A 14,638-nucleotide genomic window follows, 5' to 3' on the forward strand; every position below is an offset into this window, starting at 1 on the left:
ATACAACTTAGTTTGCCTAAAACCACGTTAGTTCTGACACCCGCCACTGCTAGAGAAGTGAACAGTAGTGGAACCAGTTCAGTCTCAAAGTGTTTCGTAAATCACCAGATTACTACAAACTGCTTCCTGTCTTCCTGACTTCCACAAGCCGTATCAGTCACTTTCCCTCCCATCAACTGGGGATGACAACCATACCATTCACTCTTCTGAGCACCCAATTTTCTTCTCCCTTCCTCAGGATATTATGCCCTTACCTGTGCAAGGTACTTCTCTCATGGTAACATGACAAACAGCTAGACACAGCAAGTGAGGTAAACACAGCCAGTTCCACCCTGCTGCTACCAGCAGTGTGCTATATTTAGAGCAGCAGAGACCAAAGCATGATCCTCCACTGCCGTGAGGTATACTCTGCAGTTAAGAGGGTTGTATGTATTTCTCTCTCCAACTTTGACCCTCCCTAGTGAGTCACAGCACAGATCACACATGTGGTGTTGGAGAGGTCAAATATTCAACCCCTGGCTTTCCAAAGAGAATCCCAAGGCTTTGGCAGCTGATGGTAAATGTTATTTGATGCAGACACTTGCACAATAATTAGTCTGAGAGCAAGGGACAACTGAGACAGAACAAAGCAATCTCCCAGCATGGTCCTCAAGTAGGACAAAGTTGTTTATTTACTCTTTGAAAGGCTGTCACAAAGAAAGGCTGGATAAAAGCCTACTGGTTTAAGTTCAAGTTTGACATGACGGAGGAACAGGCTCTGACTGGTGGGAAAAAAGTCTGAAGGCACACTGTCCATCACTGCCACATCAAGTAAGAGTATCTCTCAGTCCATCACCACTGACATGCAACACTCATGGGTAGTCAGCACATTCCCCTTCCTGGACTACCAACAAACAGCTCTGGACAGAAGTATTTTTAACAGCTAGTAGTGAAAAGGCATTGATTAGTCTCTTAAAAAGGCCCACACTGCACCTACTTTTAAATCAAACAGTAGCCACTTCTTAAAGAAAAAAATTACATCTTTGCTACTTCCAACCTGTGCAGGTTACATACAAAACACAGATTCAGTAAAAATGCAATAGTGATCCCCGAGATGAGGACAGAGAGGATGTATTACAACCTATGCTTTTCACAGGCTCCCAGAAAATACTGTTGAGAAGTTTGCACTTACAGCCATTATCCACAAAGCCCTCAACAACCACTCATCTATCCTGACAAACTACAGGAGCTACTCAGCCACAACACTTAGGTGAACCTTAACCTATGAACAATTATACTGGATCACAAAGTATATAATCCACACCAAATCCACTGTCCTCTGTCTGATAGTGTCCACTATAGTGGATGCGTGAGAAAAGAATATGAGAACATGACAAACACAGACCAGCTGTTTCCTCTGTATATTCCTCCAGGTTCTATCAGTCAGCAGTTTAAGGACTTCCCGAGCCAGATCTTCCATCTGCACTGTAATGCTTAACAGACCCTAGTAAACCTATGCTCCACATCCCCCTTTTGGACATAATTAAATTTTTGACATCCAAAATGTCCCACAGCAGAGTTCCAAACCTTGTGTCTCATGAAAAAAAAAAAACAAAAACAAAAAAATTGTTGTTTTAAATATTTCCTCAATGTCTCCTGCTTCTTACACAATGATAATTAGCAAATAAACAACTTCATTCACTTTCTGTATTTCATTCATTAACAAATCTCCTCACTTTGATTCTCAGCAGTTGTTTCTTTTCTAACTTGAAATATCTTTTGTACAGAAGCAGGTTTATAACCTCAAACCTTCTATGGAAACAATAAAAGTCACACTCCAGGGGAAATCTTCCCAAGAGCAACACAAATTCAGACCATGACATCTACACCTCTCATTTTCATTTCTTGTATGAGATTCTGACACAAATTCAAAGGTCTCCAAAACTGGACACAAAGACATGCCAGACTCCACTGTTAGCACAGCCTTATACTGGTACACTTCCTCCAGATTTCATTGGCTTTCTACATTTTTCCTATAGCTAGCCTTTCAAGACATTTTTCCAGATCCAGAGCTCAGACGGAGAACTGCAAACAAGATGTTTCGACTGAGGTTCACACAGTACCTACACAGACGGCTAGTGGTCATGATGGGAAGAGATCTGATCTGTTTCTATTATAACTTACAGTAAACTCTGAAAACAAGAAACTGAGATCTGCTCGTATCAATCACACAAGTGCCAAGGGTGGATTTACTCTCCAAAACTCAGTTCACAAGCATGCCACTTTGCAGCTGCAGGGCCATAAGACACTTCAGAGGGCTTCTTGTGTAACAGGAGCCAAAACCATATTGACTTGCCAACTTTTCAAGGAAGCATTTCAGGTCAGCAGTACAGCATTGACAGGAAAGACTTGGAAAAAATTTGCAGTTTAGAAGTAGCAGAGATATTTCTCCTCTTCAAAAAGAAAGCAGCACTGAATAATTTTGATAACTTCTTAAAAGCAAAGCATAGGATTTTACAAGCAGCTGCAAGCAATGCAGCCAGTCTGACAAGCACAGGGAAAAAACTGAGATCTCACCATTCTGACATGTTTTCATCTGAGCCCTGTTTCTGTTCATCAGCTTCACACTCCATCCGCTCCTTCCTTCCCCCTTTGCTGAGGAAGGGCCTGTTCTCTCCTGATTCACAAAGGCTGTGACTGGATGATGTCCAAGGGGCATTTTCTTTCCAGCGTGAAAGACGCTGTTTCTTGGCTGATTTGAACCTGCAGCCCCTCTCATAACTCCATTCTGACACCCTAAGCTTTTGCTGGAGACTGGCAGCCACCTCCGATGTCACACGTTTGACTTTCCGTCGGCGCCTGAGAGGTCGACAGGGCGCGTTCTCTGTAAAGGAATCTGACTCATGCCATGAGTGTTGCTTGCTTCTCAGGGTGGCATTAAGAGCAGGGTGTCGTTTGACCACCCCTGTGTCATCAGAGTCACTGAAATTGGCTGTCAGCACCTCACGGCAATCCTTGACAGCTTCGTCCAAGCTTGACTCTGAGGCCTCGCTGAAGCAGCAGGCATGCTCTGCCTGATGCGTGAAGTCTGAGCGGCGTTTACGACCCCGTCTCTTGCGAAGCTGACGCCGCTGTTGCCGTGGGCTTAGGGCCATCTCTTCCCATAGCTCATCCAGCTTGTTTTGTTCTGAAGTCTGCTCTAAGGCTGAGGCCAAGTCATGCACCAGTTCATCCATTGGCAATGTCTACCAAAAGTGACAACAAACAATTAGCAGCAGGCATAAATGCTGCTACCAGCACACCACTAGACTACAGTATACTACAGCCTTTGTAACATTAACCAAGTTATGTACTTACTTTGGAGTTGTCTTGGAGACCCCAATGCAGGACAACTGCTGCTTCCTGGGCTAATGCTCACTCCTTCCTTTTGCAAGCATTATAACCCTCTTCTAACCATGGTAGCAGAGATCTTGCTACTGCAGCAGTTGGGTCAAGTGCTCTGTGTCCAAAGAGGCCTTAATGTTGCATCTTTTACACTGAAGCAGCAGGCTCTATTACACATCTTAAGGATATCGGAGCCTACAACTACCTGGCGTCAGTAAGCCACAGAAAATGGTTAGCTTGCTCAGCAAACAGACCAAGTCTTCCAAAAAAGAGACAAGCAGCAAAGCTGAGTAATACATACGGTAAAAAAGGTAGTTTGCAAAACATCGACAGCAAACCAAGGCATAAGACCCCGCACTCCTTAGAACAGGGTGTATGAAACAGAGCCCCAACTCCTACTGCCAAAAAATCCCCCCTCTTCCACCTCAGAGCTGTCACTGTTCCAATCCCAAAGTCTTGGCCAAATCCCTCACGTCACAACCTTCCTCTCCCCACCAGTGAGCTGCAGACGTGGAATTTCTCTCCTCACATCCCACCGGGCTCACAAACACCCGCACCCTAGTGAAGCACCTGCTGCCGCAGGCCGCCTCCCTTACACCGAACGCCCTCGGAGACCCGGCCACCACACCGCCTCCCTCCCCTGAGCAGAAGACGGTATTTTTACCGAACAATCCTTGGCCCTACTGGGAAACCCTACCCTCACCGACCCACCACCGGGCCTCACCCCGACCCCACTCACCGGCCAGCGCCCCGCTCTGCCAGCCCCGCGTCAGCGGCGCTTCCGGCCTCCCCGGGCCACTTCCTCCCCGTCCGCCCCGCCTGAGGGGCGGGTCTGGCGGCGGCGGCGGCGGCGGGAGGGGTTGGTCTCACATTCGGACCAGCGTTCCCTCGGCCTATGGCGAGCTTTCAGCTGCTGCGGCCGTTCCCAAACGGCTCCAATTCGGTGATGGGACATTAGTTGTGTGTATCAGAATGGAAAACAACTCCTAAATTAAACCTCACAGTGTTACTCCCCTCTCCTTAAGCCTTGCACCTCTTTTCCTCACATCAGTCCAGTTTTACACACCAGAGTAAAGCCAGGTGTGACCCTGCCACTGTCCAGTTTTGCTTATCATTTCCTTTTATTTCCCACTTTCCGTATGGGCTTTTGGATTTTTTTCTTAACCCAGGTGGCTGCACACTCAACACTGGTTCATTTTTAAAGTAACATTCTCTGAGGCAGCGTATCACAGGCTTTGCCAAAGTCCAGATATATTATGTTTGGGGTGTTGTCTTCACTAATTCTGCAAATTCAATCAGAGAAAGTAATCAGGTTGTCTGACAGGATTTGTTCTCTACAAATCTGCGCTGCTGCTTATTGCTCATAGATCTCTTCTCCTTTGTTATCTTTACATTTTTTCTGCTTCTATTCCATCATGTCACCAGGAACAGAAGTTACTCTGAAAGGGTGATAATTGCCAGAATCACTGCCTCCTCCCCACTTGCCCCCCAAAAGACTAGCACAGCGCTTGTTTTTCCTCAGTCCTCTGGCACCCTCCCTAGTTTGTCAAGATACTTAAAAAATCACTGAATCCTTGAGTTTGCCATTGATTCTTACACCCCAATAACACAGCCATCGTTTCGCTTCACCGAGCTTTCTACATGCGTTTCTTTAACTAGTCCTTCGTGTCAGCCTGAGCTGTCATGTTAACATTTTCATTACCTTTTAGTTCTCTGCAAAATTTCTTTGAAAAAGAAATATTAAAAGAAGAAAAACAGTCATTAGGTAGATCATGTTTGTCCAATTTTCAACAGCTGACTTCATTTAAGTTGCTTTCTGCACACAAATTTGTGTAAAATTCTGTTCTTTTGTCTTTTAACCCTTTCTATGGCAGTAACTCATCCTACTTGCCTGCGGTATTTCGATTTCTCTGTCAGTTTCCTATTTCCAATCCAGGGGTTTTCTTTTTACTCTCAGATCTGAGAGCCAATCCCTCCTAAAATCTAATCCTGTTTCACCGCTGCAATCCTTTTTCATGCTTCAGGATAAAAAACAGCTACAAAATGTCTGGGTTAGAGAAAAACTCCCCTGATGGGAAGGTTATTCTGTAAACATCCACTTCAGAGCTTCTTACCCCTTCATTTCAAGCCCTTGGTAGTGGCTGCCATTCCAGGCAGGATAACAAACCAGACAAACAATTGTGTACAAGAAATCCTGTGTTTGGATGTCCTGGGGAGATGGCAGCAGATGCCCACTCTATTACTTTACCTTCATTTTCCCAACTAGTTCTCTGCTGTTTCTGTCAGTTAACAAACTGTTTGGCAACTGCTATAAATTTTACTTCACCTTTCCAATTTTTTGCCATTTTCAACACTTCAAATTTCAGCAGACGTTGGCAGTGTTCAATCTGAGTAAGACGACAGACTTGTGTGCAAGGTTGGTTTTCTGAGAGAGGAACAGGGCTAAAGCAAAAGACAGGGCAAAGCTGCTTTTGCAATTGCAAGAGTTCCAAGAACTAAAATGAGCATTTATGTATACAGGGAAAAATCAAAAAATTGGGAATAGGAATTTGAGAAATATAACAGGGCAGTTGGGGTAATCCAATGTTGAACAGTTTATGGTATTTCTGTCCTCTTTTACAAGGTTCACACTGACATGGGCCAGTGACCATAAATTTTGAATCCTTGCCTGTATTCAGCTTCATCCTGTATCCCTGGCAAATTGCTCTCTGAGCAGTTTTGAGGTTCACTGCATGGACAATGGGAACTGGCCCATCTTCCCAGGGCTAGTTTTGCAGGGGAAATATGCTACGGATACAAAATGTTCAGCACTCTTGCCCAACTGGATTGCTTTCTGTCACTGGACTTTGTACATACAGTTTGTTTTTTCTGCCCAGAGGCTGTGGTCACCAGTGCTGAACTGTTGCTGGGCCTGGAGGCAGGAAAGGAGATATTAGTGGTGAGGGACGCTTCTGAGGTAAGCAGGAGAGGAAGCTTGGCTGTATGCGAGCAGCGTGTCATGGCAGAGCCTTTGCCAAGCTTCCTCCCTGGCGGACAGCAGGAGAGGTACAGCCCAGCACGACTGGGAGAGTAGAAGGGTCATTGCTCTACCCCAGCAAATGCTCTGCCTGGTCCCATGGTGCTTCTCAGCAAAAAGGGTTAAAAGGAAAAAGAGAGAGACAGAAAGGGGACAAGAGACAAAGGGAGGAATAGAGTCAAAAAATGTGCCGTGAAGCTTCTTGCAGCAAAATGCGGAGAAAGTCATTTCCAACTTCTTTCATCTTGGAGATGAAGCCACTAAATAAAAGGGCAGCGCAGAACACAAGGGCTTTTAATCTGTCTCATCTCCTTCATAATAACTGCAAATTTTCCCTGGGCTCCTGGGAGTGAGCCTCTCTCCTCTGTCTTTGCCTTATCTCCCCCCTCCATATTTCACAGCCGGCTCGGCTCCCCTCACTCGGCTGCCCCCGGCCTAGTCTCTGAGAGGCCTGTGGGAGCCGCCAGCTCCCAGGGCCTCATTGTTCCCGGCTTGGGAGGAAGCTCAGGGAGGGAATTGAAGGCAAGTCAAAGGGAAACGGCATCATCGCTGCTTCATTAATGGGAACCTTTCAGCAGAAAACATATCAGAACGAGGTCTTTTCAGAGGCAGTAATTAGCAATTTGGAGCCTTCCCCCCTCAGGAGATGCAGCTGCGATCTAACAAGTGGGAGCAGTGCTCGCCTCCTTTTACACTTCATATTTATTGTTTTTCATTTTCTCCATCTTCCTCCCATTGTCCAGCCTCCTCCTAGCTTCCAGATAAGGGCCCTTTATTAATCACTCCCTTTTAATTCTTCATTAATGATAATAACTTTCTCTGGTGCATGGAGAGGAGTTAATCTTTCCTGGGTATTGAGAAAGGACAGGGCTGAAAGGGAAGGAATGAAGAAGTGCATGGTGGACAAGGCTATACTGCCATGTTTCCCTCCCACCTCACCACCCGGAAGGAGTTTCTGAAGACTTTGGCTGTCGAGCTGACATTGGAAAGTCTCAGGCTGTCAGTTCGGTCAAGCTGTGTGGGCCTGGTGGCTGTACCCTGGCTCAGAGATGCAGTCCTTACCAGAAACAGGTGTGCTAGAGGGAGAGACCTTCTCTGCATGCCTTTGCCAAAAAAACAAAACAACCCAGTATTGATGTGACTAACAGGTTGTGTCATCTTGTAAGAATGCTCCCTCAGACACCTTCAAAGCCCCGTTTCCCAACTGCCAAGGCTGCCCAAGCTTAAACAGCACCTGAATGTGGAAATAAATGGTATCTGGGAGGCCCTGCACAGCTGCACAGGCTAAGACCCTCCCTGGTGCCTCCCCCAGCCACTAGGACAGTGTGCCTTGGACCGCTCCCGTCTGGAGGTGCCAGTTCACCAACACGGACATCCGTGTGAGGTGGCTGCTGCCAGGCCTGTTCAGCACAGGCAGCCCAAAGACAAAGCTGAGTGAAGATGGCAGGGAGGGGAAGAGGCTGTCATGCAGGCTGTGGCCATGGGTGTGGGCCTACAATCAGTGAATACCAGCCCCAAAGACATGGCTAGGGAGGACAGTGCCACAATACCCAAGATGACTTAGCTTCTTTAGTAGTGTTTTGTAGCACTGGCTTCATGGGAGCCCCTGCTAGTAAAGGCCATGCAACTGATCTTGCCTTCTAATGGTAGCCTCAACCCTTTCCGGGTTGCTTGGTGTGCCACTTCCAATTAAGAATATTTTATTACTACCAAATATGAGGAAAAAAGGGAAGTATGCGACTGTTACCAGGATAGGTGGCTCCAGAGCCTCACTGAGGATTGTCAGGTTAGCAGCAGTGGAAAAGGCTGAGGGAAGGGAACAAAGGCAGGAGCCAGAAGAACCAAGGAGAACCCAGGAACTTCAATGAAGGAGCTCAAGCTCATCAGTCAACTGCAGAGACAGCTCTGTGGCTGGCTTTTAGGGCTTACGGTTTGCCAACAGCATCTCTGCACGAGGGCAAAAGACTTGACATGCATAAAGCAAATGGAAGAGGTTTTCACAGCTAACAGCAATAAATTAAATTTGTATTTTAAACCATGCATTTTTCTTTAGACTCACCAAAAGAGATCTTCTCTGGTCTAACCCTGCAGACCAGCAAGGTCTGTCAAATCACCTCCTCCACCCTTGCTGGCCCACTAGTCATAAAGATGCTTTGCACCTCCTGGGACTGCTACCTGCCTTCACATGTCTGGCAGAGGATGGGCAAAATCTGCATGGTGGAAACAGAATGTGCTGAAGTAAGGGAAGACAGGAAGTTTGTGGAACCTGGTGATATGAAGGCTAGCCTCTTTCCAGTATTGTGTGCAGCACACTGAATAGAGATGCAGATCCTACCTCTGACAGAATTCACAGGGCCTTCATGGCTGCTAGCAGTTGGCTGAGCAATGACTGTGTGTGGAGCTCATGGCCAGGTCTTGTGACAAGGTGCCAATCCTGCTGATATGTCCAAGCCAAGCTCCTGACTGCTGTGGAGTGTACACTGTAAATATAGGTGTGAGGCAATATAAAACAAATGTGATTATTACTGTGACAAGCGATAGACAAGACATCACAGATGCAGAGTTCCTTGGAAAAGTAATCTTATAAATTAAGATAAATCACTTTTACTTGGATTCTCCATGGAAAGCATACATTTAAATATAGCAAGCAGGATGTTAATAATGCTGCAACTTGGAAGCAAGAGCTAAATACAAAGAGAAACCAAGCACAAGCAAGACAGGAACTGAAGAACCACAAAACAAATCACAGGAATCCTCTTAGTCTTGCAACTGAAAACTTGGTCATGAAGCTATCCATCTCATAGTGGCATGTTTTATTTGATAGTTTTGTTTTATTTGGCAATGAATCAAGGACTTCTGTAGGACAGGAATGGTGCAGGTTCATACCACAGAACCTGTCCATGTGTCATTGCTGATGTAGTAACAGCAGCCTCCAAGCCATAGAGGGGCACTCAGCAGTCTCCCAGCCAGCCTCAGGGACCCAAATAAATCTCCTGAGGATGCTTTCATGTTCAGAACTAAGAATGGTACTAGTAAGGCTGGTGAGAGCTGGAACAACAAAGATGTTAATGTTGCATGGTAGGAGCTGAGTTCTAGATTGCCTTCAGCATGAACAAGCAGTAGGGGGGATCAACCACAAGGACTGCTGAAGCCTCAAGAATGATGTCTTTTGCAGTTATAATGACTGCAGGTTTTGCTTCCTGAAAGTACCGTGTGGAGTATTTTGCTCTTCTCCCGCTATCCCTGCATCTTGCAGTCATCTGCCTGTTGCAGTGAGTTCAACTGGTACGCAGTAGGCAGTGGGTCTTATTTAGGGCTGCAGGGCATGTCACAAGTCTGCATGAAGTAGGCAAGCAGGGTTGCCAGAAGGCTTCATGTGATGCATTGTCATTCCTTATGCCGGGGGAAGATGAAGGTGCTCTAGTAACTGGATGTGTGAACCAGGATGGGTGTTTCAGCCAGGGGCATACTCCTTGGAGTAGCCCTGCCGGTTTGCTGGCATCTGTAGGTTGGGATGAGCTGGATGGCTTATTTTTTAAACGTGGAGTTATTATGCATGTGGGATTTATAAATGGGTAGCTTTAGAAAGCAACCAAGAGGACAGCATTTTCTGAGTCACCAGTGTTACTGGAATGCAGTTGCATGCAACAGCAGCCAGCTCCCTGCCCTCCAGACCAGCCTTCAGCGAGGGCTCTTCTCCCTTCTCTCCATGTACTTGCTTATTCCTCCTACCACTGCTTGCCTTCTGCACAGCATGTTTGTCTGGTCCTTGCCTCTTGTTGCTCACGATCCAAGTAGAACTGCTGCAAGCTTCCACCCCTTGAGCAGATTCTGCACACTGCCTTACCTGGCTTTTGCATGCTGAATGTCATGGCTCTCCACAGCCATTCCCAGCACTGCACCCAGGCATCCCTTCCTCCTACCCTGTACTGTGGCCAGGGGAGCCTGCAGTGCTGACATTGGCAAGCTTTTCAGAGGGTTGAGAGCACTTCATGGTAAGGAAGGCGGTAGCAGTGTGGATCTGTGGGGAGGGGGAAGAGAGAAGCGTGACAATCCCTTTCGAATTATAAACATATCCTCTTTAAATACATTTCTAAGGATAACATTTGTATTACTGCGTCCTGTGGCTGCTGATAGGGCCCTGCTTATCGCATCGGTCTCTCCTCCTTTCTCTGGGCCCTGCTGGGAAAGGTCCCTATCTGGAGCCGAGCTGGCAATCCTCTGCCAAGCAATTGTTTCAGTCCAGGGGAAAAATTAATTTCTGCCTATCGTTAATTGAGAGAATTGTGTGGAGAGCTGGGAGGGGGGCTGGTGGGGGGAGTGGGGGATGGAGTGGGGAAGAGAGAGATTGTGTTATTAACAGTGTCCCTTTCATAACCAAATACCCTGATTTCCATCAGTGAGATGAGAGGCTCATTACAGCAAGAAGGTGATTAGAGAACTTGGAGGAGCTATCAGGCTAAGCAGGAAAGTGGCAGGGAATTCGGGAGGGACTCCCAGCAGAAGGGCAGCTGCACCAACCAACCATCCCCTCTCACCCTCACTGCCATCTCTTCCATCCCTCCTCTCCCTGGCAGCCCCACTGATCCCCTACCACATCTGAGAAAAAAAAAAAAAAACAACAAAGAAGTTCCAAAGATCCACAGTTTTAGAGACTCGAGAGATGTTTTATGTGGTAGCAGATCCTGCACACTCACAACCAAAAGCCCACTGGATTTGTTCAGCACCTAGAAGTCCAGCTGACACCTCATCTTACATGCTCTTCCCCAATGGGCAAAGAAGATGATGCACATAAGCTTTAGCTTCCCTCCCAGCTACATGGGGAGGTCATGCTTTGCATTTCAGGGTCTGTCATTAGTTAATTCCTCAACAGGTAGTTAAAAACTAGGACCTCTGACTATCTCACTCACAGAAATGACGCACAGGTGGAACAAAACTACCCCAGACTGTACTGTGATCCAGCTTCTGCAGCGCTCTTTCCATGTGTGTCTCCTGCTGAGATATTTCCCTTATTTTAGAGGTGTCACTGTTGTGGTGCAGCCCACCAGCCCCCAAGCTATCTCCTGTACCATGTTTATGTCTTCATGAATTTGCTGTCCTTCAGCTCACAGTCACTCCCCTGACAAATAGCTACAGAATCCCCTTGATTCCTGACACTGCTAGAAATAACTTTCTCTCTCTTCAGGAAGGTAAGCAGCCTTGAAAATTCATCCAGCCTGCATAAACAGTAGGGATGAGACTAGGATAAAATGTTGAACTTCTTCCACCTTGCATGCAAATGATGCTATGAAAAAAACACATCACTTTAATTTTGCTTCTTTTTTCAATATAAATCTTTGGCATCCCAGACAAATTTGCAGTGGAGAGGAAGATAATAAAGATTCTACTAAATTAGAGTAATCCATCTAACCAGTACTCCTATAGTTAATATTAGTTAATGCTTTAGTTATTAGGATAGTTTTGTTGTTAGTCTATTGTCAATGCTCTACTTAAGACTGTCAAAAGTCCTGTTCTGAGATGACAAAGTGGTCTTTGGCAAGGTCCATACTGGAGATAAATGCTGAAACAGAGAAGTCAAACTGTCAGCTGAGCAGCTACAGACTGAAAAAATTATGGGGACTGAACTCTCCTCTGCCTTTGACAAAAGCCATTCTTCTAGGCTCGGGTGAGGACCAGATTGTCTCACTCTATAGACTGCAAAAAACTCAGTCCAGCACAGCACTCACAGTAGATTGATGTGAAAACAGAAATACTTCCCATCTAGATCATGCAGGAGAATGTGAAGGCAGACAGGTGTTCACTGTCACAGTGAATGGAGTTCTGCATAAAGTAGCACAAACAACCTCTCTTAACTCACACCCCAGGCAGACCTCCTGCCTCTTCTTAACCTAGAGGGGATTCTCTCTGCCTATCACCATGTTTTGAGTTCTAGTAACCTCTAGCTGATCTGTGAGATCCAGGCAGAAGATCCAGACCCTCCACACAAGGTGATGCCTCTCATTTAGCACCAAGTTTCATTCCTGACAAGTAGAGGACATGTCCAGGGATATATGTTCTCATGGAAAGCTAGATGGAGGGCAAAGTGGTCACCTAGATCCATTCAATCCTTAGCAATTTCTCTTCATTCACTTACCCCATGGGACAATTACTGGCAAAGAGCAAATTGTTAACAGACAGTTAAGAGCAGGTCCAGAGCCAGACTAAGAAATCTTTGAAGCCAAAATGATTTGTGAGAGTCTGTATATTTAGCTTTTCCTCTATTACGAAGTGCCCATTTCTTGCAGATTTCTTGTGCAAATCACCAGAAAATAGAAATGGAGGAGAAACTGTGTCATAAATAGTTTGTGTGTTGAAATTCAGGGTTGCTCATGTGTCTTCTTCTAAAGATGCTGATGACTTTGTGTAGAATTTCCGGTATTACCAGTCAACTAATGAACAAAAGGGAAGGTCCCATATTGATACTTATCTCTCTTCTAATGCAATTGTCATTAAGGCCGACATAGGCTTCACGTGAGCCCCTCAGCTAAGGGAGGGTTCTGAGGGGTTCTGGAGGCAAAGTACTATAGCATGGTAGGCAACCTGATTCAGGAGCTAAGCACTCGGTCCTGGGCAGTTAGACACAAACACCCTCTCACCAAGCCTTAAACAACTGACACTCCACAGAAGCTACTATAATCTGGTAGCCTCCATCTTTGAATGGAGCTATTCTGAACTCTCATAGCCCATATCCTGAGCTATTCTGCACTCTCATAACTCAGGTCACCTTCAGGTGGGGAAGTTCAGGCCTTGCAGCTTGAATCAAAGTTTGCTTAGGCATTTGCAATATCTCTCTCCCTCTGCAGCCCATCAGAAGGTAGGAAAGAGGACAGACTGCATGGTCAGCCTCCTGCTAAATCCATCCCAATTGATGGCTTGGAAGTGTCAATTATAATGACTAATCAGCTATGAAAAAAGAGAGCATAACCGAACCCCAGCACAGCATATGAAAGTATTTCAGCAACTAAGAAGAAACCCCCCCGACACACACAGAGCCAGTCCTGCAGAAACCTTTCCTGATGCTCACACTGCTTGGGCACTCCTGGGTGATGTAGCGGACCAAACAACATCTAGGTAGAGCCCTTGAACAGAACAGTATGAGAGTGAAAGTGCTGAACATTAGTTAATAGGGCAACTCTGAGACGCTCCAATGATCTCTGGTGTTCCAGGGAGTCCCAGGTCAGGGTAAGGTGGGATGGCCTCTATGCTGGAATAAGGAGTATGCTCTTCCCAGTATCTTTCCTCCAGTTCATCACAAAGAAAGAAGTGAGAATAGCCAAACTCACAAAATGAAGGAGAGCATGACACACGTACAAAGAGGGATAGGCAAAGAGAGCTGCAAGCAGAGAGTATTGAGAGAATTTCAGGAGGAAGAATTTGAAAAACAGAAATGTGACTACAAAGAGAGGAGAATAAGGATGAATTAGAGATGGAGACAGGGGCTGTGTCTGAAGGAAAAAACGTAGGGGAAGAAAGGAGGGGGCAAAGTCCGAGGCACTCAGTGAGTTCAGAGCAATCTCCATTCTCTACAACGCTTTCTGTTTAAAAAAAAAATAAAAAAGGAATGATGGAGAAGGGGAGAGAGTCAGACAAGTTTAATGATGTGTGTTCAAAGCTCAGATTGGAAAAATGACAGAGAAAAGCAGCCTGTTTCGGCTCTAATAAATTGTTCTTTGCTGTAAGAGACGCCTGTCGCAGCATTAATACAGGGCCCTAATACACGGGTCAGGGTTAAGTAATTTTCTCCGGCAACTTAAGCGAATAATGAAGCTGGCAGCGGCTAGTGGCGCACTGGGAGAGATGGCCCAGGCCGCCAGCACTTTGTCTTCATTTATTATGCCAGCTCTCATGATTTGGGTACCGGCTGCAACGACGGGAAGCCTCCACCGAGGAGATATCGCTTCATTTCGGTAAGGTAATGAAAGCTGGGATGGGGGGAGGATAAACCAATTTGCTGGCTGACATGGGAAGGAGTGATTTGCAGATCTGGGTGAGGGAGGGGGGGTGACCAAGCGACAGGAAGCACAAGGCTATACCAAGGGGGGTGCTCAAGGACCTTCACTGAGATAATGGCACCATGTGTTTGTGGGGAGGGCAACAGAGGAGGACCAAGCAGGAGGGGATGGTGGGGCTGGAGCGCAGCACATGTGAGGACCTCAGGCTGCAGGGAGTAGGGAAAAGCCACCAGGAAGAACAGCGTGGGCAGGAGAGGCTGGTGGAAGA

General features: G+C 46.3%; 1 protein-coding gene across 4 annotated transcripts in view; it reads right to left on the minus strand.

Moving 5' to 3' along the window:
• GPATCH2L (G-patch domain containing 2 like) overlaps positions 1 to 4,215 on the minus strand; it is a 31,782-nt gene extending 27,567 nt beyond the window's left edge. For 2 of the 4 annotated variants that reach the window (XM_057428480.1, XM_057428483.1), the window contains exons 1-3: positions 4,103 to 4,120; positions 3,337 to 3,649; positions 2,557 to 3,224 (exon numbers count right to left, since the gene is read on the minus strand). In XM_057428480.1, the coding sequence (XP_057284463.1) occupies positions 2,557 to 3,215 (659 nt within the window). In that variant the 5' untranslated portion in view covers positions 3,216 to 3,224; positions 3,337 to 3,649; positions 4,103 to 4,120. Of the gene's footprint in view, positions 1 to 2,556; positions 3,225 to 3,336; positions 3,650 to 4,102 lie in introns of all 4 variants that reach the window. The other 2 variants (XM_057428482.1, XM_057428481.1) reach the window with 2 other exon arrangements.
• Between the last annotated feature and the right edge of the window lie 10,423 nt (positions 4,216 to 14,638).

The sequence above is a fragment of the Pezoporus wallicus genome, unplaced genomic scaffold, assembly GCF_028554395.1.
Source record: "Pezoporus wallicus isolate ANWC-B61680 ecotype Strahan unplaced genomic scaffold, APGP_CSIRO_Pwel_v1 contig_3486, whole genome shotgun sequence".
Lineage (NCBI taxonomy): Eukaryota > Metazoa > Chordata > Aves > Psittaciformes > Psittacidae > Pezoporus > Pezoporus wallicus.